General features: G+C 39.2%; 1 protein-coding gene across 6 annotated transcripts in view; it reads left to right on the top strand.

Moving 5' to 3' along the window:
* The first annotated feature begins 1,219 nt into the window (after nt 1-1,219).
* RCBTB2 (RCC1 and BTB domain containing protein 2) overlaps nt 1,220-15,012 on the top strand; it is a 38,350-nt gene continuing 24,557 nt past the window's right edge. Inside the window, exons 1-2 of one of the 6 annotated variants that reach the window (XM_066380879.1) lie at nt 1,220-1,442; nt 11,335-11,405. In XM_066380879.1, coding sequence (XP_066236976.1) covers nt 11,358-11,405 — 48 coding nt within the window. In that variant the 5' untranslated portion in view covers nt 1,220-1,442; nt 11,335-11,357. Of the gene's footprint in view, nt 1,443-1,514; nt 1,806-6,933; nt 6,996-11,334; nt 11,406-15,012 lie in introns of those variants that run through there. The other 5 variants (XM_066380882.1, XM_066380878.1, XM_066380877.1 and 2 more) reach the window with 5 other exon arrangements.

Below are 15,012 nucleotides of genomic sequence, written 5' to 3'. Positions count from 1 at the left end.
CTTTCTCATACGCGCCTTGACCGTGGGCCTTCAGCAGACCGAGTAACCCCTTGCTCACGCCAGCAACCTTGGGACCAAGCTGATGAGCTTTTGCTCAAGCCAGATGAGCCGGCCCTCAAGCTGGCCACCTTGGGATCTCGAACCTGGGTCCTCCGCACTCCAGTCCGAAGCTCTATCCACTGCACCACCGCCTGGTCAGGCAAGAGGACACTTTTTGAGGGAAGAGGGAACTTACAAAAGAAAGACTGTCCTCCCTAAAGGAGAACGATTGATTACCTTATGCAGAAGCATATTTGAAGAACTAAAGGCATGTAATAAATGTAATTTGATTCTACAAACATCTATTAAGCATTTTGTGATACAGAAATTAATAAGGCATGATTGGTGCCCTCAATCTAGTGAGATATAAACATCTCAAGTAATTGTTTTATAAGGAAGGTGTGTTGAGTGATAACCCCTCCTCATACCCTTTCCTTTAGATTAGTACTATTGAGGGAGTCCCTCTAATTATCCTTTTAAAAAAATCAATACACCAAGTTTTCCTTTCAGTTATAGTTATATCAGAGTTTACATTAAAAGGCCAGAGTAACTGTTTCAGGGGATAAGTCTGTCTTAGGCAATGCCATGCATCTAGACTTTTGCCCTGCTCACACCCTGTACAAAGAAATGCAAGTCTGCTTCTGAGCTCAGTAGACTAGCTCTGATTATAGACATAAATGCCAACTATAACAGCTACAATAAGGGCAGCTAGACACTTTGGAATATTTCCAATGAAATGTCATTTTTCCAAATAAATGACAATAGCCAGTCCAAATTAAACAGTTTGTTCACTGACGTGTTAACTGAGTTGAAATTTCAGTTCTTTTATGAAATTAATCATAATCACTTACACCAGATGGCTGTGGTGATTTGGGAAATCATTTAAACATTGAACGTGTGTCTTTGTTTAAAAGCTGCTATATAAGCAACCAGATTAGTTTGATAGGAACAGCTAATAATATTAGTTGTGAAGCATTTTACCAAAACTCACTCAGGTCAGAAATCACTGCACACTATAAAGCTGTGGTGCATTTTACTAAAATCTACTAAAGCCAACAGAAGTGCAGTTACTACAAGAAATTACCGCGAATTACTAAAAGGGAGCGTGCCGTTCCAGGTCTTGGTGCCAAAGTCTCTCAGGGCACCTCCCCAACACACATCACTAGTTATTTCAGCCTTCGTTCTAGAAGGGTACAGGACTGCAGTCCCCCTCTAGTGAGGTGAAAGCCAGGGGAAACCGTATGAAGAAGCGACTTGAGACCCCTAATGGGGAGGGTGCCACCACTCGGACAGCAGGACAGAGGGAGTGTGGAAGAGGTTGCCCACAGCAGCATGCACGCCTCACCCTCAAGAGTCAGGGATCTTCAAACTCCTAAGATTAGGGGACCAGAGCCATGGAGAAGGTGTGTGTGCAGGGGGGGGGGGGTCCCACATGGGGACTCCGAGAAGCGGACAGAGATGGACCCAGAGCGGGGGCCGTGTCCCGTTCTGGGGTCGGCGCCAGAGGAGGGGAGGTCCGCGAGCCCCGGCCGGGCCCAGGCGCAGCGGGCAGCCCAAGCGGGAGAGGAGGGGCGAGGCGCTCGCCGGCCCCTCTCCCGCGTGCGCTCCTCTCCCTTCCCCTCCCCGGGCCGCCGGCACGCGAACGCATCCCAGCCCGCGGCCAGGCCGCTGCAAGGGGAGGCGCCAAGCCGCCGCGGCGCCGGTCCCCGACCGTGCAGTAACGGCGACGCAGGAGGCGGAGCGGATGCGGTGGGGCCTGCGCTGAGGTAGGGAGTAGAAAAGGGCACGGCACGGCAAGTCGCGGGGGAGGGAGACGCCGGGACGAAGCGGGCCAATGTCAGATACCCCCGGGGCGGGCCACCTCTCCCGCCCCTGCTGCCCGAGCTCCGGGACGGTGCCGCCGCTGAGAAGCCGCCCCTGTTCACAGCCTCGTCCACACCGTGGGCCCAGGCGGCTGCTCAGGAGCGCAACCGTGCTGGCGGGGCCTAGGCACGGGCCTCTGGGACTACAGCGCCCCGAGGCCTAGGGCCGAGGCTTCGCTGCGCGTGCGCAAAGCGGCTGGCCCGGGCTCGGCGCGCGGCTCTGGGACTGTACACCCACCCAGGCTGCGGGCCGTGCCGTCGCCGCGCATGCGCCAGGCTGCTGGCGGAAGTGGCGCGCCCAGTCTGGGTTTGTGTTTGGCGTCGTCCCAGTGGTGTCGCTTGTCGGGAGACTTCCCTGCCCTGGGCCCTGGCCATCCTGTCTGGGAAGGGCTACCTGAGCTTCAGGGAGGAGTGTGCCTTGGAGTTCCTCTTTCCCTTCCCACTCGCCGCCCCGCCTAGGCCACCGATGTTTTCCTGTCTGTCGCTTCGACCCTGAGCTCCAGTCGGTCAATCTATTCACCTACCTCCCGCCCCAACAAGCTCACTAACTTACGACTTTTGGTCCTGATTTCGAGGGACCGCGCAGAAAGTTTGACCAAGCTAGGAGAAGCTGTTCTGAAACTGCTGTGGAAAGGATGGGGAGAAATCGCTAGAGCTTTATTTTAAGTCAGAGGAGAAATGCTTGGCTCAGACCCGGAAATGGAGATTTTCAGATGCTGTTACCTTTCCAACTGCTCCTCCTTGGCGGAGGAAGAACTTGCTTCAGTTGGAACGCGAGTTCGGAATGAACTTTCTGCTTTTGTTCTTTGGGGAATTACATAAAACGTTGGAACAGTTCTAGTCCAAGACTGGAATAGAATGCATGTCCTAGGGCTGCCTGGTACCTCGCTTGGCGACTTAATCTCTGGCAGAGCTGAATGAGTAGTCGACTTCAGAACAGTGCTGAGCGAAGCTCTTTCCCCTAGACTGGGAAGGGACAGCCACTGATGTTTATTGAGCCTCCTGGCTTTGCACCCTTCTAGTACTACATTTCTGCATGGCTTTACACCTTCCTGGGCGGTGGTACTTACCCTGCTCTATTTGGCATTTAACACTATCTGACATGTTTTTGTATGTGTATGAAACGTCTCCTCCATAATCAGATCTCAGTAGGTATTAACTATAAAATTGAAATGGAAATCTAGAAATGTACTGAATTCTCAACCTGGATTCATTCATTCATTCAGCAAATGTTAAGTGAGTGACTGTTTTGTATCAGATCCTGACTAGGTGTTTAGGATATGTTGGTGAACAAAATCAACAAAGATCCCTTCTGGAGCTTACATTCTAGCAAAGAATGATTAACAGTAAACATTTCATTATTAAACGTTAAAAAATTGTGTAAGTGCTATGAAAAAATGAAGAGCAGAGAAAAGAAACTGGGAGCACACGTCTGGGTTGCAATTTTAAACAGCATGATAACTGTGGGTCTGAAGGGATAAATCAAAGGTGATATTTATGACAGAGAACTGGTTTTTAGAATTAAATGTTATTCTGGGGGAAAAGGATCCTTGCCATTGCCTACTATGTATTTCAGGGGGGCATGTAGTGTGACCACTGTGGCAAATGTAATCTTTTATAATAGATACGTAAAACACAGTATTTTTCCAGATTGAGTTTAAGTTATTCAGGGTTTTGAGGTTTAACTCAGCACATCAAATTAAGAGACTGGGATCTTAAATGGAAGAGACTAGTCAAAGGAATGCTACAGATGTGTTGAGAAAAAATGTGTATTTCCTTTACATTTTGCTGCACTTTGCTATTGCTTCTTAATGCCTCTCTGAGTGTGTAGGACTTGTGAAAGTTTCTAAGAGTGCTCATTGCTTTTCTTTGTTTGAATCTGTGTTGAAGATTCACCTGATATGATGTCATACTTTAAGGTATTAAATTACTGCTCTCGGAGATTTCTGAATGAACCAGACAGGCCTAACCAAATTTCAGTCCATAATTAAAGGATGCTTCGAGAATAAGGCTGATGAAGAGAAACAATTTTAGAAAAGCAAAGTGTGTTTCCCTTCAGGTCCTTAAGTACATTACAAACACTGTGTTTAAATATCAAAAACTATTCATCTAAACCTGTAAATGTAGGGTACCCATGGGATTTGCTCATGCCTTTAGGAGTTTGTCATATTTAATTTTGGTTTTATCACTTGGCAAAACTGAAGTTAGAATGCTCCTAAGGTACCACTACTGTCGAGATTTACTGGAGTTGAAATACTATAAATCAGAATTGACTAGGCAAGAGCGAGTTGAAACCAAGAATGGAATTATCATGGTAATAGAGTGACATCTAGGACTCCTGTTCAAGGCTGAAGATAGAGGGCTACATGTGGATATTTACTTCAAAGGAAGTAGCTTACTCGATGAAAGGGATATGCATAGTGTCCCTCGATGGAAAGCTGATGTGATTCTTCTTGTTTTCATTATCCAGAAGGAACTTGTGTCTAGTTCACTTGGTGATCCCATCTTAACAATGTGAAAGTCTCCAGGAAATTTAAGGCATAGTAGGCTTTTGCAGCATTGATCTGACATCAGAGCGTCATACAATCTTTTGTGTGCCTTCAGTTTTGCTAATCTAACCCGAGCTCATATCAATTATGTATATCTCCCCATGGAAGGTAATTTGAGCTTCAAAGTAACAGTAGGTAAATAGTATGTGAGTAGATCATAAATTGTAACCACATTTAGTATGTTCTGCATTATGTTGGATGTATATATGCTACTGAACAAAATAAATCCCAAGTGGAAATGTGCCAGTGTCAAGAGGACCTGCCTGTTGAATGAATATGTTGTGGGGCAGAGAGCTTTGCAATTAGTATTCTGTTTAATAGGAATGTTGGGATTTTATTTTATTTTTTTTGCTATTAGATCTCTAAGGACTTAAACTTCAAATGTGTTTACAGATGTCTCAAGAACCATTTCATTTTAGCTAATCTTAATCTAAACATGTTTGTGTAGTTTATGTTGATTATTTTTCGTATTTGAAAGTGATGCATTTTCTGTGTGTGGTTCAGATTACTACTGAGAAACTCAGTAATCTCTTCAAACCTAATACAGTTTTGCTTTGGACTGAAGATCTATTTTATCATGCTTGGTGAAAATTGAAAACTTTAAAAATGATTAATATAGAAACTATGTTTCTGTGTTGTACAAGTCAGTTTGCTGTTTATCATAAACATGACAATATCATTTTCTTAAAGATTGTGGTTGTGCTTTAGTTTTAGTTGTGCTTTGAGTTTTTTAGTTTTTTCCATCCTTTTGTAATTGTCCCACTTTAGTTAGAAGTTGTGTAGGTATTTTACTGTAATTTGTCATTGACTTATGACATCTCATTCAAGTGGAGGTAAATTATAGCTATTATTCTTTTTTGCAAGTAACAGTTGGGGTCATGTTTTATTATTTTACATTTTATATTTATATTATTTATAACTTATAGGTGACAAATATTTAATGACTCAGCTAAGCACATAGGTAGGAACCATTTTTACCCCACTGACATTTACTTGGGCTGGAGCCATTAACACACCGATGCTGTAAACTTGTGCTGGTGTCCTAAAAGATGGAGGTTTTCTTTAATGTCATGTTTCTTTGGTTATAAAAGCATCATCAACTGGGTTGCCCAGAAGGAGAATTTGTTAAAAGCTTTGAATTCTAGGCCCTGGCCAGTTGGCTCAGCGGTAGAGTGTCGGCCTGGCGTGTGAAAGTCCCGGGTTCAGTTTCTGGCAAGGGCACACAGGAGAAGTGCCCATCTGCTTCTCCACTCTTCCCCCTTTCCTTACCTCCTCCTGCAGCCAAAGCATTGGAGCAAAGTTGGCCTGGGCACTGAGGATGACTTCAGAGCCTCTGCTTCAGGCTCTAGAATGGCTCTGCTTCCAACGGATCAACTGCCCAGATGGACTGAGCATCGCCCCCTAGTGGGCATGCCGGGTAGATCCCAGTCAGGCACATGCAGAGTCTGTCTCTGCCTCCCTGCTTCTCACTTCAGAAAAATACCAAAAAAAAAAAAGCTTTGAATTCTGTATTGCTAGAAACTTGTATATATTATGTTTCTCAAGCTTAGCGTTAGGGTTGACCTCTTATTATTAAGCTGAATTACCAATACATAACACTGGGCTTTCTCTGTAGAAGTTACTAATTTGATCCACATTATTTCTGTTTTTTTCTTTTATGCATTTGCTTTCAGTTCAATGCCTACTGCAGGCACTAAATCAATATTTGCTGATGAATTAGACAAGTGAGTATGTTCTATGATCAGCTTAATTCATTATTTAGGTCAAAAGTATTGCCAAGTAATAATGCCATGTTATCATATTAGACACTGAGTAACACTGATTACCAACAATAATATATAGAGACTGCCTATTATATGCTTTGTACAGGGAAGTGAATTATTTGACCTATCTTTGATAGGATTCAGAATGTATATATTTACCATGTTTAGTCACTGAAAGACGGTCTCCTTGTCCACTGGTATTTAACTGTGTAGTTATTAAGAATGTAGGGAAAACTCTCACAATACAGTCTGTAAAAATAAGTTATCTGTCATAAACAGGGATAATTTAGAAATAAATAATTGAACTATACATATTTAGGAAAACAGGAAATGTCATGTAAAAGATTATCTTAGTTGCTATATATTTGGTTTTGAAAGTTAATCTTGCCAAAACTTGAAATATTGACCCTTGGGTGTCTATTGACCCTCTTAAAGGCAGAGATCAGTGTCAGGAGCCTCTGCTTAGAAAAGATACTTATTCTACCATTTTACTTTCTACTGCAAAGCAAATATCAGTACAGTAAGATTCTTTAATAACATAGTTTTTAAATTATATTTAAACAAAATGAGGAAATGCGTTTAAGAAACTATTTTGCAAAGTACAAGGCACTTTTTTTGTTGTTATTCATTTTAGAGAGGAGAGGGAGAGACAGAGGGAGAGAGAGGAGAGGAGGAGCTGGAAGCATCAACTCCCATATGTGCCTTGACCAGGCAAGCTCAGGGTTTCGAACCGGCAACCTCAGCATTTCCAGGTCGATGCTTTATCCACTGCGCCACCACAGGTCAGGCCAAGGCACTTTTTTATATGAATAATTAACTATATACATGAGCTAAGTCATATATCCCAAAACTCATGTAAGGAAAAAAAAACACAATAAATTTTTTATTTTACAGATGGAAAAAGAAATTGTGATTATGAGTTGTCATTATCAAACCTGTATTGAATTTCCGTGTCCATGGTAAAGGCAATATTAAAATAGTGGCATTCTGATTCTACGAAATTGTTTTCCTCAACATTGGGTTATCTTCCTATTTTCAGATGATTAATTTAAGCTTAACATCTTGAAAACTGTCTTGTCAGATGGAAAAAACAAATCGCACCAATTCACTGATAGAATTACATGGCAAATTTTGTCTCTGGCATTACCTCCATTAAAATGTCTCTATGAAAAAATACCCATCAAAGTCCTGCCATTTGTACATCACTATATCCGTAACCCATTAATATACTATTATCTTCTGCATATTTTTAAACTTTATCAAATATGTATCATTCTGTACCCTTGTGATTTTGGTCAAAATTGTATTGGAGATTTATCTGTTAATTCTAGCTAATTTATTTAATCACTGAATGTTATGCACAGCCCACAGTTTATAACTTGCTATTCCTAGTTTTGTTTGTTCTTTATTATTTTTTTGCTTTGTTTTTGCAAAAATTTATGTATATGCTGTAGAATTTATGTAGACCATTGTTTCCCAAACTACAGGCATCACTTATTAATGATCTTGAAATTATTTTAGTGGGCTGAGACAAGCATTAAAAAAAAAATGAAATAGATAAAGATATAAAGTAGGGCAGAATAGAGTAGATTAAAATATAAAAAATAGAAAAGAAGATATCACTAAGCATCTCATGAAGTTAGATTTTATGAAACTTTTAAGTACATATGAGTATCAAAAAGATCTGGAGACAATATTGGTGAATTGCTTTCTAAAGTTCTATCAGTTTCCATTCTTTCCAGCAATACAGGTGTCTTGCATCCTCACCAACACTAGGTATTTTCCCTCTCTAATTTTGCAGATCGTATGTGTGAGAACTATCTCATTGTGATTGCATTTCCACAGTAAAATCCATGAGGAATTTGAGTATCTTTTCATATGTTGAATTTCTTCTCTGAATTGCCTGTATCCTTTGCCCATTTCTAAATTGAATGTTTGTTTTTTTCTTACTGACTTTTAGGCATTCTTTATATATTCTGCATACTAACCTTTGGCAACTATCAGTTATATGTGTTGAAAATATCTTCTCCCATTTCTTGGCATATTTTTCCCTTTGTTTATTTTGTCTTTTATTATGCTAAAAAATTTAAGCTTTAAAGTAGTAAAATTTATCAGTCTTTTCTTTGTAGTTTATGCTGTTGAGTCTTATTTAAGGAATCTTTCCCTGCCCTGAGATCATGAAGATACTTTCTATACTTTGTAAAAAAAGTTTGAAAGTTTTGCATTTTCTATGTTGATATACTACAGATTAAACTTTTTTAGTATGATTTTTTCATGTTACATTGTCCAGATTGTTGAAGGTTCCTCCCAAAACTTATAAAGTATATCTAAAAGTTTTATTTTACATTATTAATTTTTTTATAATTGAATACTTCTACTGACTTTATAATAATAGAGCTGAAAAAAATTTTAAACTGTGTTTTCTCAGGTAAATAATGACTTTATTAAACTTGTAAGATGGTATATTCTTTTCCTCTGTTTTTTCTATATGTTTATATCACATTGGAATTTTTTTAAAGCCATTTTTCACAATGCTAGAGAATTCATTTTTTCCACAGTAATTAATCTTGAATCATTTGATACAATATTGGGGATTCTGACCAGCAAAAATGAAATTATGTTAATTAACCCTATTGAATATTATTTATTTGAATATAATAGTAATTTTCATATGCCATCTGTGCAATTATCTCTTAACCTGATTAGTCAGATAAACAGAATGGCTCATTTTTCACCATTCTAATTCTTAAAGAATTACTATTCTTCACTTTTCTAAAAGACTAAAAAAAAAGCTATTTATTTTCCTTCTTAAAAGCCCAGAATATGCAGTGATTAAAAATATCTGTATAGGCCCTGGCCGGTTGGCTCAGCGGTAGAGCGTCGGCCTGGCGTGCGGGGGACCCGGGTTCGATTCCCAGCCAGGGCACATAGGAGAAGCACCCATCCCCCCCCCCCCCCCCCCCCCCCCCCCCCCCCCCGTCCTTCCTCTCTGTCTCTCTCTTCCCCTCCCGCAGCCAAGGCTCCATTGGAGCAAAGATGGCCCGGGCGCTGGGGATGGCTCCTTGGCCTCTGCCCCAGGCGCTAGAGTGGCTCTGGTCGAGGCAGAGCGAAGCCCCGGAGGGGGCAGAGCATCACCCCCTGGTGGGCAGAGCGTAGCCCCTGGTGGGCGTGCCGGGTGGATCCCGGTCGGGCGCATGCGGGAGTCTGTCTGACTGTCTCTCCCCGTTTCCAGCTTCAGAAAAATACAAAAAATAAAAAAAGAAAAAAAAAAATCTGTATATTTGATGTCAAGTGATATCCAGGATATATTGTTCAGTGAAAAACAAATAATAAATTGCAAAAGAAAATATAAATTAAACTGTTTTTTGTATAAACTGTTTCTTGTATTGAGAAATAAAACATATACATATATCTCCTCTTCTTATTTTTGCAAAAAGAAACAAAGGAAGAAAAAGCCAGCAACCAGGAATAGGGGGTACCTACAATGGTAGAGGGGTGAGGTGGAAAAGAAAAAGAACCCAGGGTGCTGTTCAGTTATCTTAGCATACTGGCAAGGTTTCTCTTCTGTCGGAACTAAGGGGCTCTAAAGCACAACGAGGGCATCCCATCTCTTCTTCTGTCCCTTTTCTTTACTCCCTTCTTTTTGCCTTTGAATTCTCTTTCATTCTTATACGCCTTTTTCTTCTCTTTCTCTTTATTCTCATCCTTCTTCTCTCTTTATTTTTATTTAGTAAAGTTGAGGCAGATATGGAAAAGGTACTTTCAGTTAGGATGAGGCAAAAACAGAAGAATTCCCAATACAGTTAGTATCCAACATACAAAAAGCTGTATTCAAAGGGTACTTTCAATGAAAACATTACATTCTCCTCTGAGCCGTGCACTTATGGTGGTCATAGCAATGGAAGAGTCATGGTTCCCTCTCTTAAATCACTTGCAAATTGATAGAGAAGATTATATAGGAGTAACTGTCACATAAAATTATCTTTCTGCATTGGCAACTAGATCTAATTTTATAAATTTATAAGTGAGAAAAGTCCAAGTAATCCTTTTAAAAACAAGCATATTTTTTGCAAACATTAAAAGTAATGATTTGTATTAATTGCCATGGTTTGAATCATTATTATTCTGAATATATTATTATTCCTTACATTCTGAGAGACATTTTTATAGCTGAGGAAAATAAAATTTTAACAGTATCCTCAAGAGCATACAAAACATTAAGAAATGCCTTTAAGATTTTACCTTATTTTGATTATTGTTTTTATCTACTATAAGGCTCTAACTACATGTAGGAGACATCAGATAAAATGTTCTCATGTTAGCTATTGAAATATGGATTATATTTGAATAAATAGAATCCAACTTAAATCAGAAATATCAACATTATTAAGTATGATTTCTTCTATTGCTTTTTATCTTTAATGATGAGATAGTTGACTGTGTAATGATGGAACCACAGTCCAAACATATTGCATATCTTCTGATAGGGCTGCTTATGCTGTTGCTTCTGTGTAGTAGAAAATAGTTATTGTGGAGATGGTTAATTAAGGCAGGAAAATTCAGTGCTGTTGCTACGACATGATGGCTGTTTTCGAATTTTTGTTAAAGTCTGGGAAATCAAAGCCACATTCATTCATTTACCCTTTCATCCTTTTCATTCATTACTCCTTCCCCTACCCCCAGCTTAGTAAATCATATTTCTCAGTGGGGCTGAGAATTGATGTCTACTTTTTATAGTGATTTGGAATTTTCTAACCCCGGGGATAACTTGACCAAGGTCTAAAATTTATTTTTCTTTATCTACAGGAAGTCAACTCTAAAATGAAAATTTTCTACTTATTTCCTTTCAGATTTAAGAATCTATATTTATCCTGGGATTACTTTTTCAAACCTCAGGAGGGGATTCCCATAAGAAACCACATAGTATCAATAGTTCCAGAACAGTTAAAACACCTTCTGAATATTATAGCTTTTAACCCCCATACCTAATACTTAATCGTTTTATTGTTTCTTCACCATATTTGAGCTTAGCTTATTTTCTCTCTTAATTAAAAGTAATTTATCTGCCTATTTTCAGTCAACATATGAGATGCTGATTTTTCCACATACTTTTTTTCTCAGGGACTGCACAGGACCGAGTCTATATGGAAGAAGAACTTCCCCTTTTATATGAACAAAGTGGCAACATTAAGGTTAGAAAAAAATCATGCCCTTGGAGCATGTAGTTTCTGTCATGTGAAACACTTCATCAAACATTTATTAGTCATCCGATGGGAAGATCAGTGAGATAGTATCTACCTTTGAGGGGCTCACAATGTAGTGACTAAGATGCCCACAGATAATTTTGTGGTAAATGGAATGTAATGGGTAAAGGAGCAAGCAGGAAACTATGGACAATGTCTAAGGAGTAGAGAAAGGGTTCCCAAAGATGGTGATGTTTGAACTGGACAAGGAGTACAGGCCATACCTATGTTTGCAGATAATGCTGTCCTGCAGAAGAGTTTGTGTTAAACAACACAAACTCTGGAATGTTTACTCATTTCCCAAGATTTAAAAAAGTATGAAATACCTAATCTTAGATGACAGGTTCTTAATTCAACATAAATATTTTTTATTTCTTTTCCATCATATCTGAACATTATAGTCAACCAGCTTGAGTCCAATCAGTGTTCAATTGATGTCAAAAGTATTGCATCTTTCAGCATGCACATTGATTTCCCCTACTGTTAATTTTATTAAGTTTAGAAAATATCTGTCCTTCACTGTTAACAGCTTAATATTAACTGCCACTATTAACTTTTCTGTTTCCTCTCTTTTCAAATAAAATATTGTCAAAATACAGTGAACAATGTAGATCAGGGATAGTCAACCTTTTTATACCTACCGCCCACTTTTGTATCTCTGTTAGTAGTAAAATTTTCTAACAGCCCACCGGTTCCACAGTAATGGTGATTTATAAAGTAGGGAAGTAACTTTATAAAATTTATAAAGCAGAGTTACAGCAAGTTAAAGCATATAATAATAATTACTTACCAAGTACTTTATGTCGGATTTTCGCTAGTTTGGCAGAATAAATCTTTATAAAACAACTCACTATAGTTAAATCTATCTTTTTATTTATACTTTGGTTGCTCTGCTACCGCCCACCATGAAAGCTGGAACGCCCACTAGTGGGCGGTAGGGACCAGGTTGACTACCACCGATGTATCATAGATAATTACATAAAGCCAGCATAGTTTCAGATGCTTCTGAAACTGAACCCTAGTATTACCATGTGCTGACTCAAAGTGCTTGTCTGTGAGCCCTTGTAGGAAAGTCCAAAAATAGCTTACAAAAGTAGTATTTAGGAGCTGAGAGTCTTACAAAATGTTAATAGATGAATTCCTAATTTTTTCTGGAGACAGGTTTAAAAAATAAAACAATGGACTCAAAGAATTTGCAATGAAATTCCTTTATTATATACAAAGTGTTATCCTGCCAGGAAATCTTCAAAGGGCAAGGTATTGACTGGTTTTCTTAAAATTTTCTTAAAATTTCTTAAAATTTTTGTGTGCAAGTCCAACATGTAATTTTAATTCTTTTCCACGTGCTGTATTTTAAATTGAATTATGACCCCGGCCCGGATAGCTCGGCTAGTTAGAGCATTATTTATCCCAAAGCACAGAGGTCCTGGGGTGACCCCAGTCAGGACAATAAAGGAACAGATCATGATTTTGCCTCTTGCCCATTTTTCCCCTTCCTCTTCCTCTAAAAGCAATAAATAAAAAATTTTAAATCTTTGAAGCATCTTTAAAAAAAAAATAAATTGAATTATGACAACTTAATAATTGTAGTTAAGTGAAGTATTATAATCCACTTGGTTTTCATTTTGATGGAAAAACAATTATACAGGTAGCACACACTCAGGGGAATAATAAAATACATTTTAGTTTCTAATTTTATGGAGTTCTATTTTCTTAAATATATTTTCCTTGAGCTAATATTAGATTTTTGCTACTTTACATTTCCCAAACAGTGTGACTGGATGTGAACAAAGCAGTAAAGGAGAGCTGGCTTGGAACTAGTTCCTGCCTTTGGGCGTATTCTGCGCAGGAAGGAGGCTCACCTGGGCCAGACAAGGACTGCGACACCAGGGACTCGGTCTTAATGGTGTACACTGCCAAGCTCTCATTCTTTGGTAGCATGTCTTCCCCATACAGATTTTTCTGTTGCCCACTCTTGGCTCTTGTTCAGCCAGTCCCTGACCTGACAGTTGGGCACAGTGGTAGTTGGGTGCCTTCTATGGAGATGGCTCCCATCCTACAGGTGGCTGCAGCTGATTGAGGCTCTTACAGGGTGTTGTATGTATATATATACTTATATATATATATACAATGTATATACACAAGGAATACAGATATACTATATGTATATACCTAGGTATATAATACATATGATGTATATAATTATATGCACTCATGATTATACTGATCAGAAGGATGTATTTTTCTTCTGTGAACAAAGATGCTTCAGTTCCTTGAGGCTGCTATTAAATATTTACTTCAAAAAGTGTAAACATAATACATTTCATAAAGAAAGTCATCAGTTTCCTGTGAAATAGTTCCCCACAGATTTAGAAAAATGAGTTTTTGCTCACTAAACTTTAGCAGCCAGCCTTCTGACAGATTTAAAAAGCCATGTGTTTACACCTCTGTTTACGTAGGTTATATTGTATAGTTATTTGTCTTCTATTAAATTGTGAGCTCCTTGAAGGGAGTGATTATGTCCCATTTTTTATGCTGTAAATATTGGACACTCAGTAAATGCTCAGTGATACCATCAGACCAATGGTTCTCTCATCCAGTATGTCCTTTCACAAATATGTGACTGCAGGTGACATTACAAACACAGTGGAATCCCAGTGGTCAGCAGACTTGTGAGCTGGGTACTACAGGTTTCATATAGGTGGGCCAGGAATAAAGTTCAGAACTAATAATTTGTAGACAAGTATTTAGTTGCTGGTTGAATTTACAACCTAATTCTAGGCATCTAAGAAACCACTTGATTTTGTAGTAGGGCAGGTTGAAATCCAAATGCCTGCTTGAAAGGAGAAAATGAGCTAGCAATCAATCATTATATTGCTGCTGTTTTCTCATTGTGTTGCCATCTTCCCTGTTTGTGCATTACCAACAACCCACAGTGGGTATCGCTGCCCTGTTCATTAAGGACTCTGTGAACAACAGCCAAACCCTGCAAGTGCAGGCAACACTAGGTCTACTAGTAGTCTAACTTTTTATGTGAACTTCTTACTTGTCAAGAAATGATGTTTGGAAAGAAATCTGGGCTCACCCACTTAGAAGCTAGTGATCTTGGATGATTTCTTAGTTTCTCTGTGCCTCAGTTTCCTCATATGGGAAACAAGGCTAGCAATATCTACAGTGTGTCCGTAAAGTCATAGTACACTTTTGACTGGTCACAGGAAAGCAAAAAAAGACAATAGAAATGTGAAATCTGCACCAAATAACAGGAAAGCTCTCCCAGTTTCATACCTATTCAGTGCAGTTCTATGTGGGCTCACACAGATTTTTTTTAGGGCTTCTTAGGCAGCTATCCCATGTAGCTGCTACAGACTCGTCACTGACTGATGGCCTACCAGAACGAGGTTTCTCCACCAAACTGCTGGTTTCCTTCAACTGCTTACCCTACCAAGTAATGTTATTCCTATGTGGTGGTGCTTCGTTATAAATGCGCTGATATTCACGTTGCACTTTGGTCACGGATTCGAATTTAGCGAGCCACAGAACACACTGAACTTTCCTC

The sequence above is a fragment of the Saccopteryx leptura genome, chromosome 4 (genome assembly GCF_036850995.1).
Source record: "Saccopteryx leptura isolate mSacLep1 chromosome 4, mSacLep1_pri_phased_curated, whole genome shotgun sequence".
NCBI classification, from domain to species: Eukaryota; Metazoa; Chordata; class Mammalia; order Chiroptera; family Emballonuridae; genus Saccopteryx; species Saccopteryx leptura.
The sequence above is the reverse complement of the archived record's forward strand: the minus strand, read 5'-3'. Positions and strand labels throughout refer to the sequence as shown.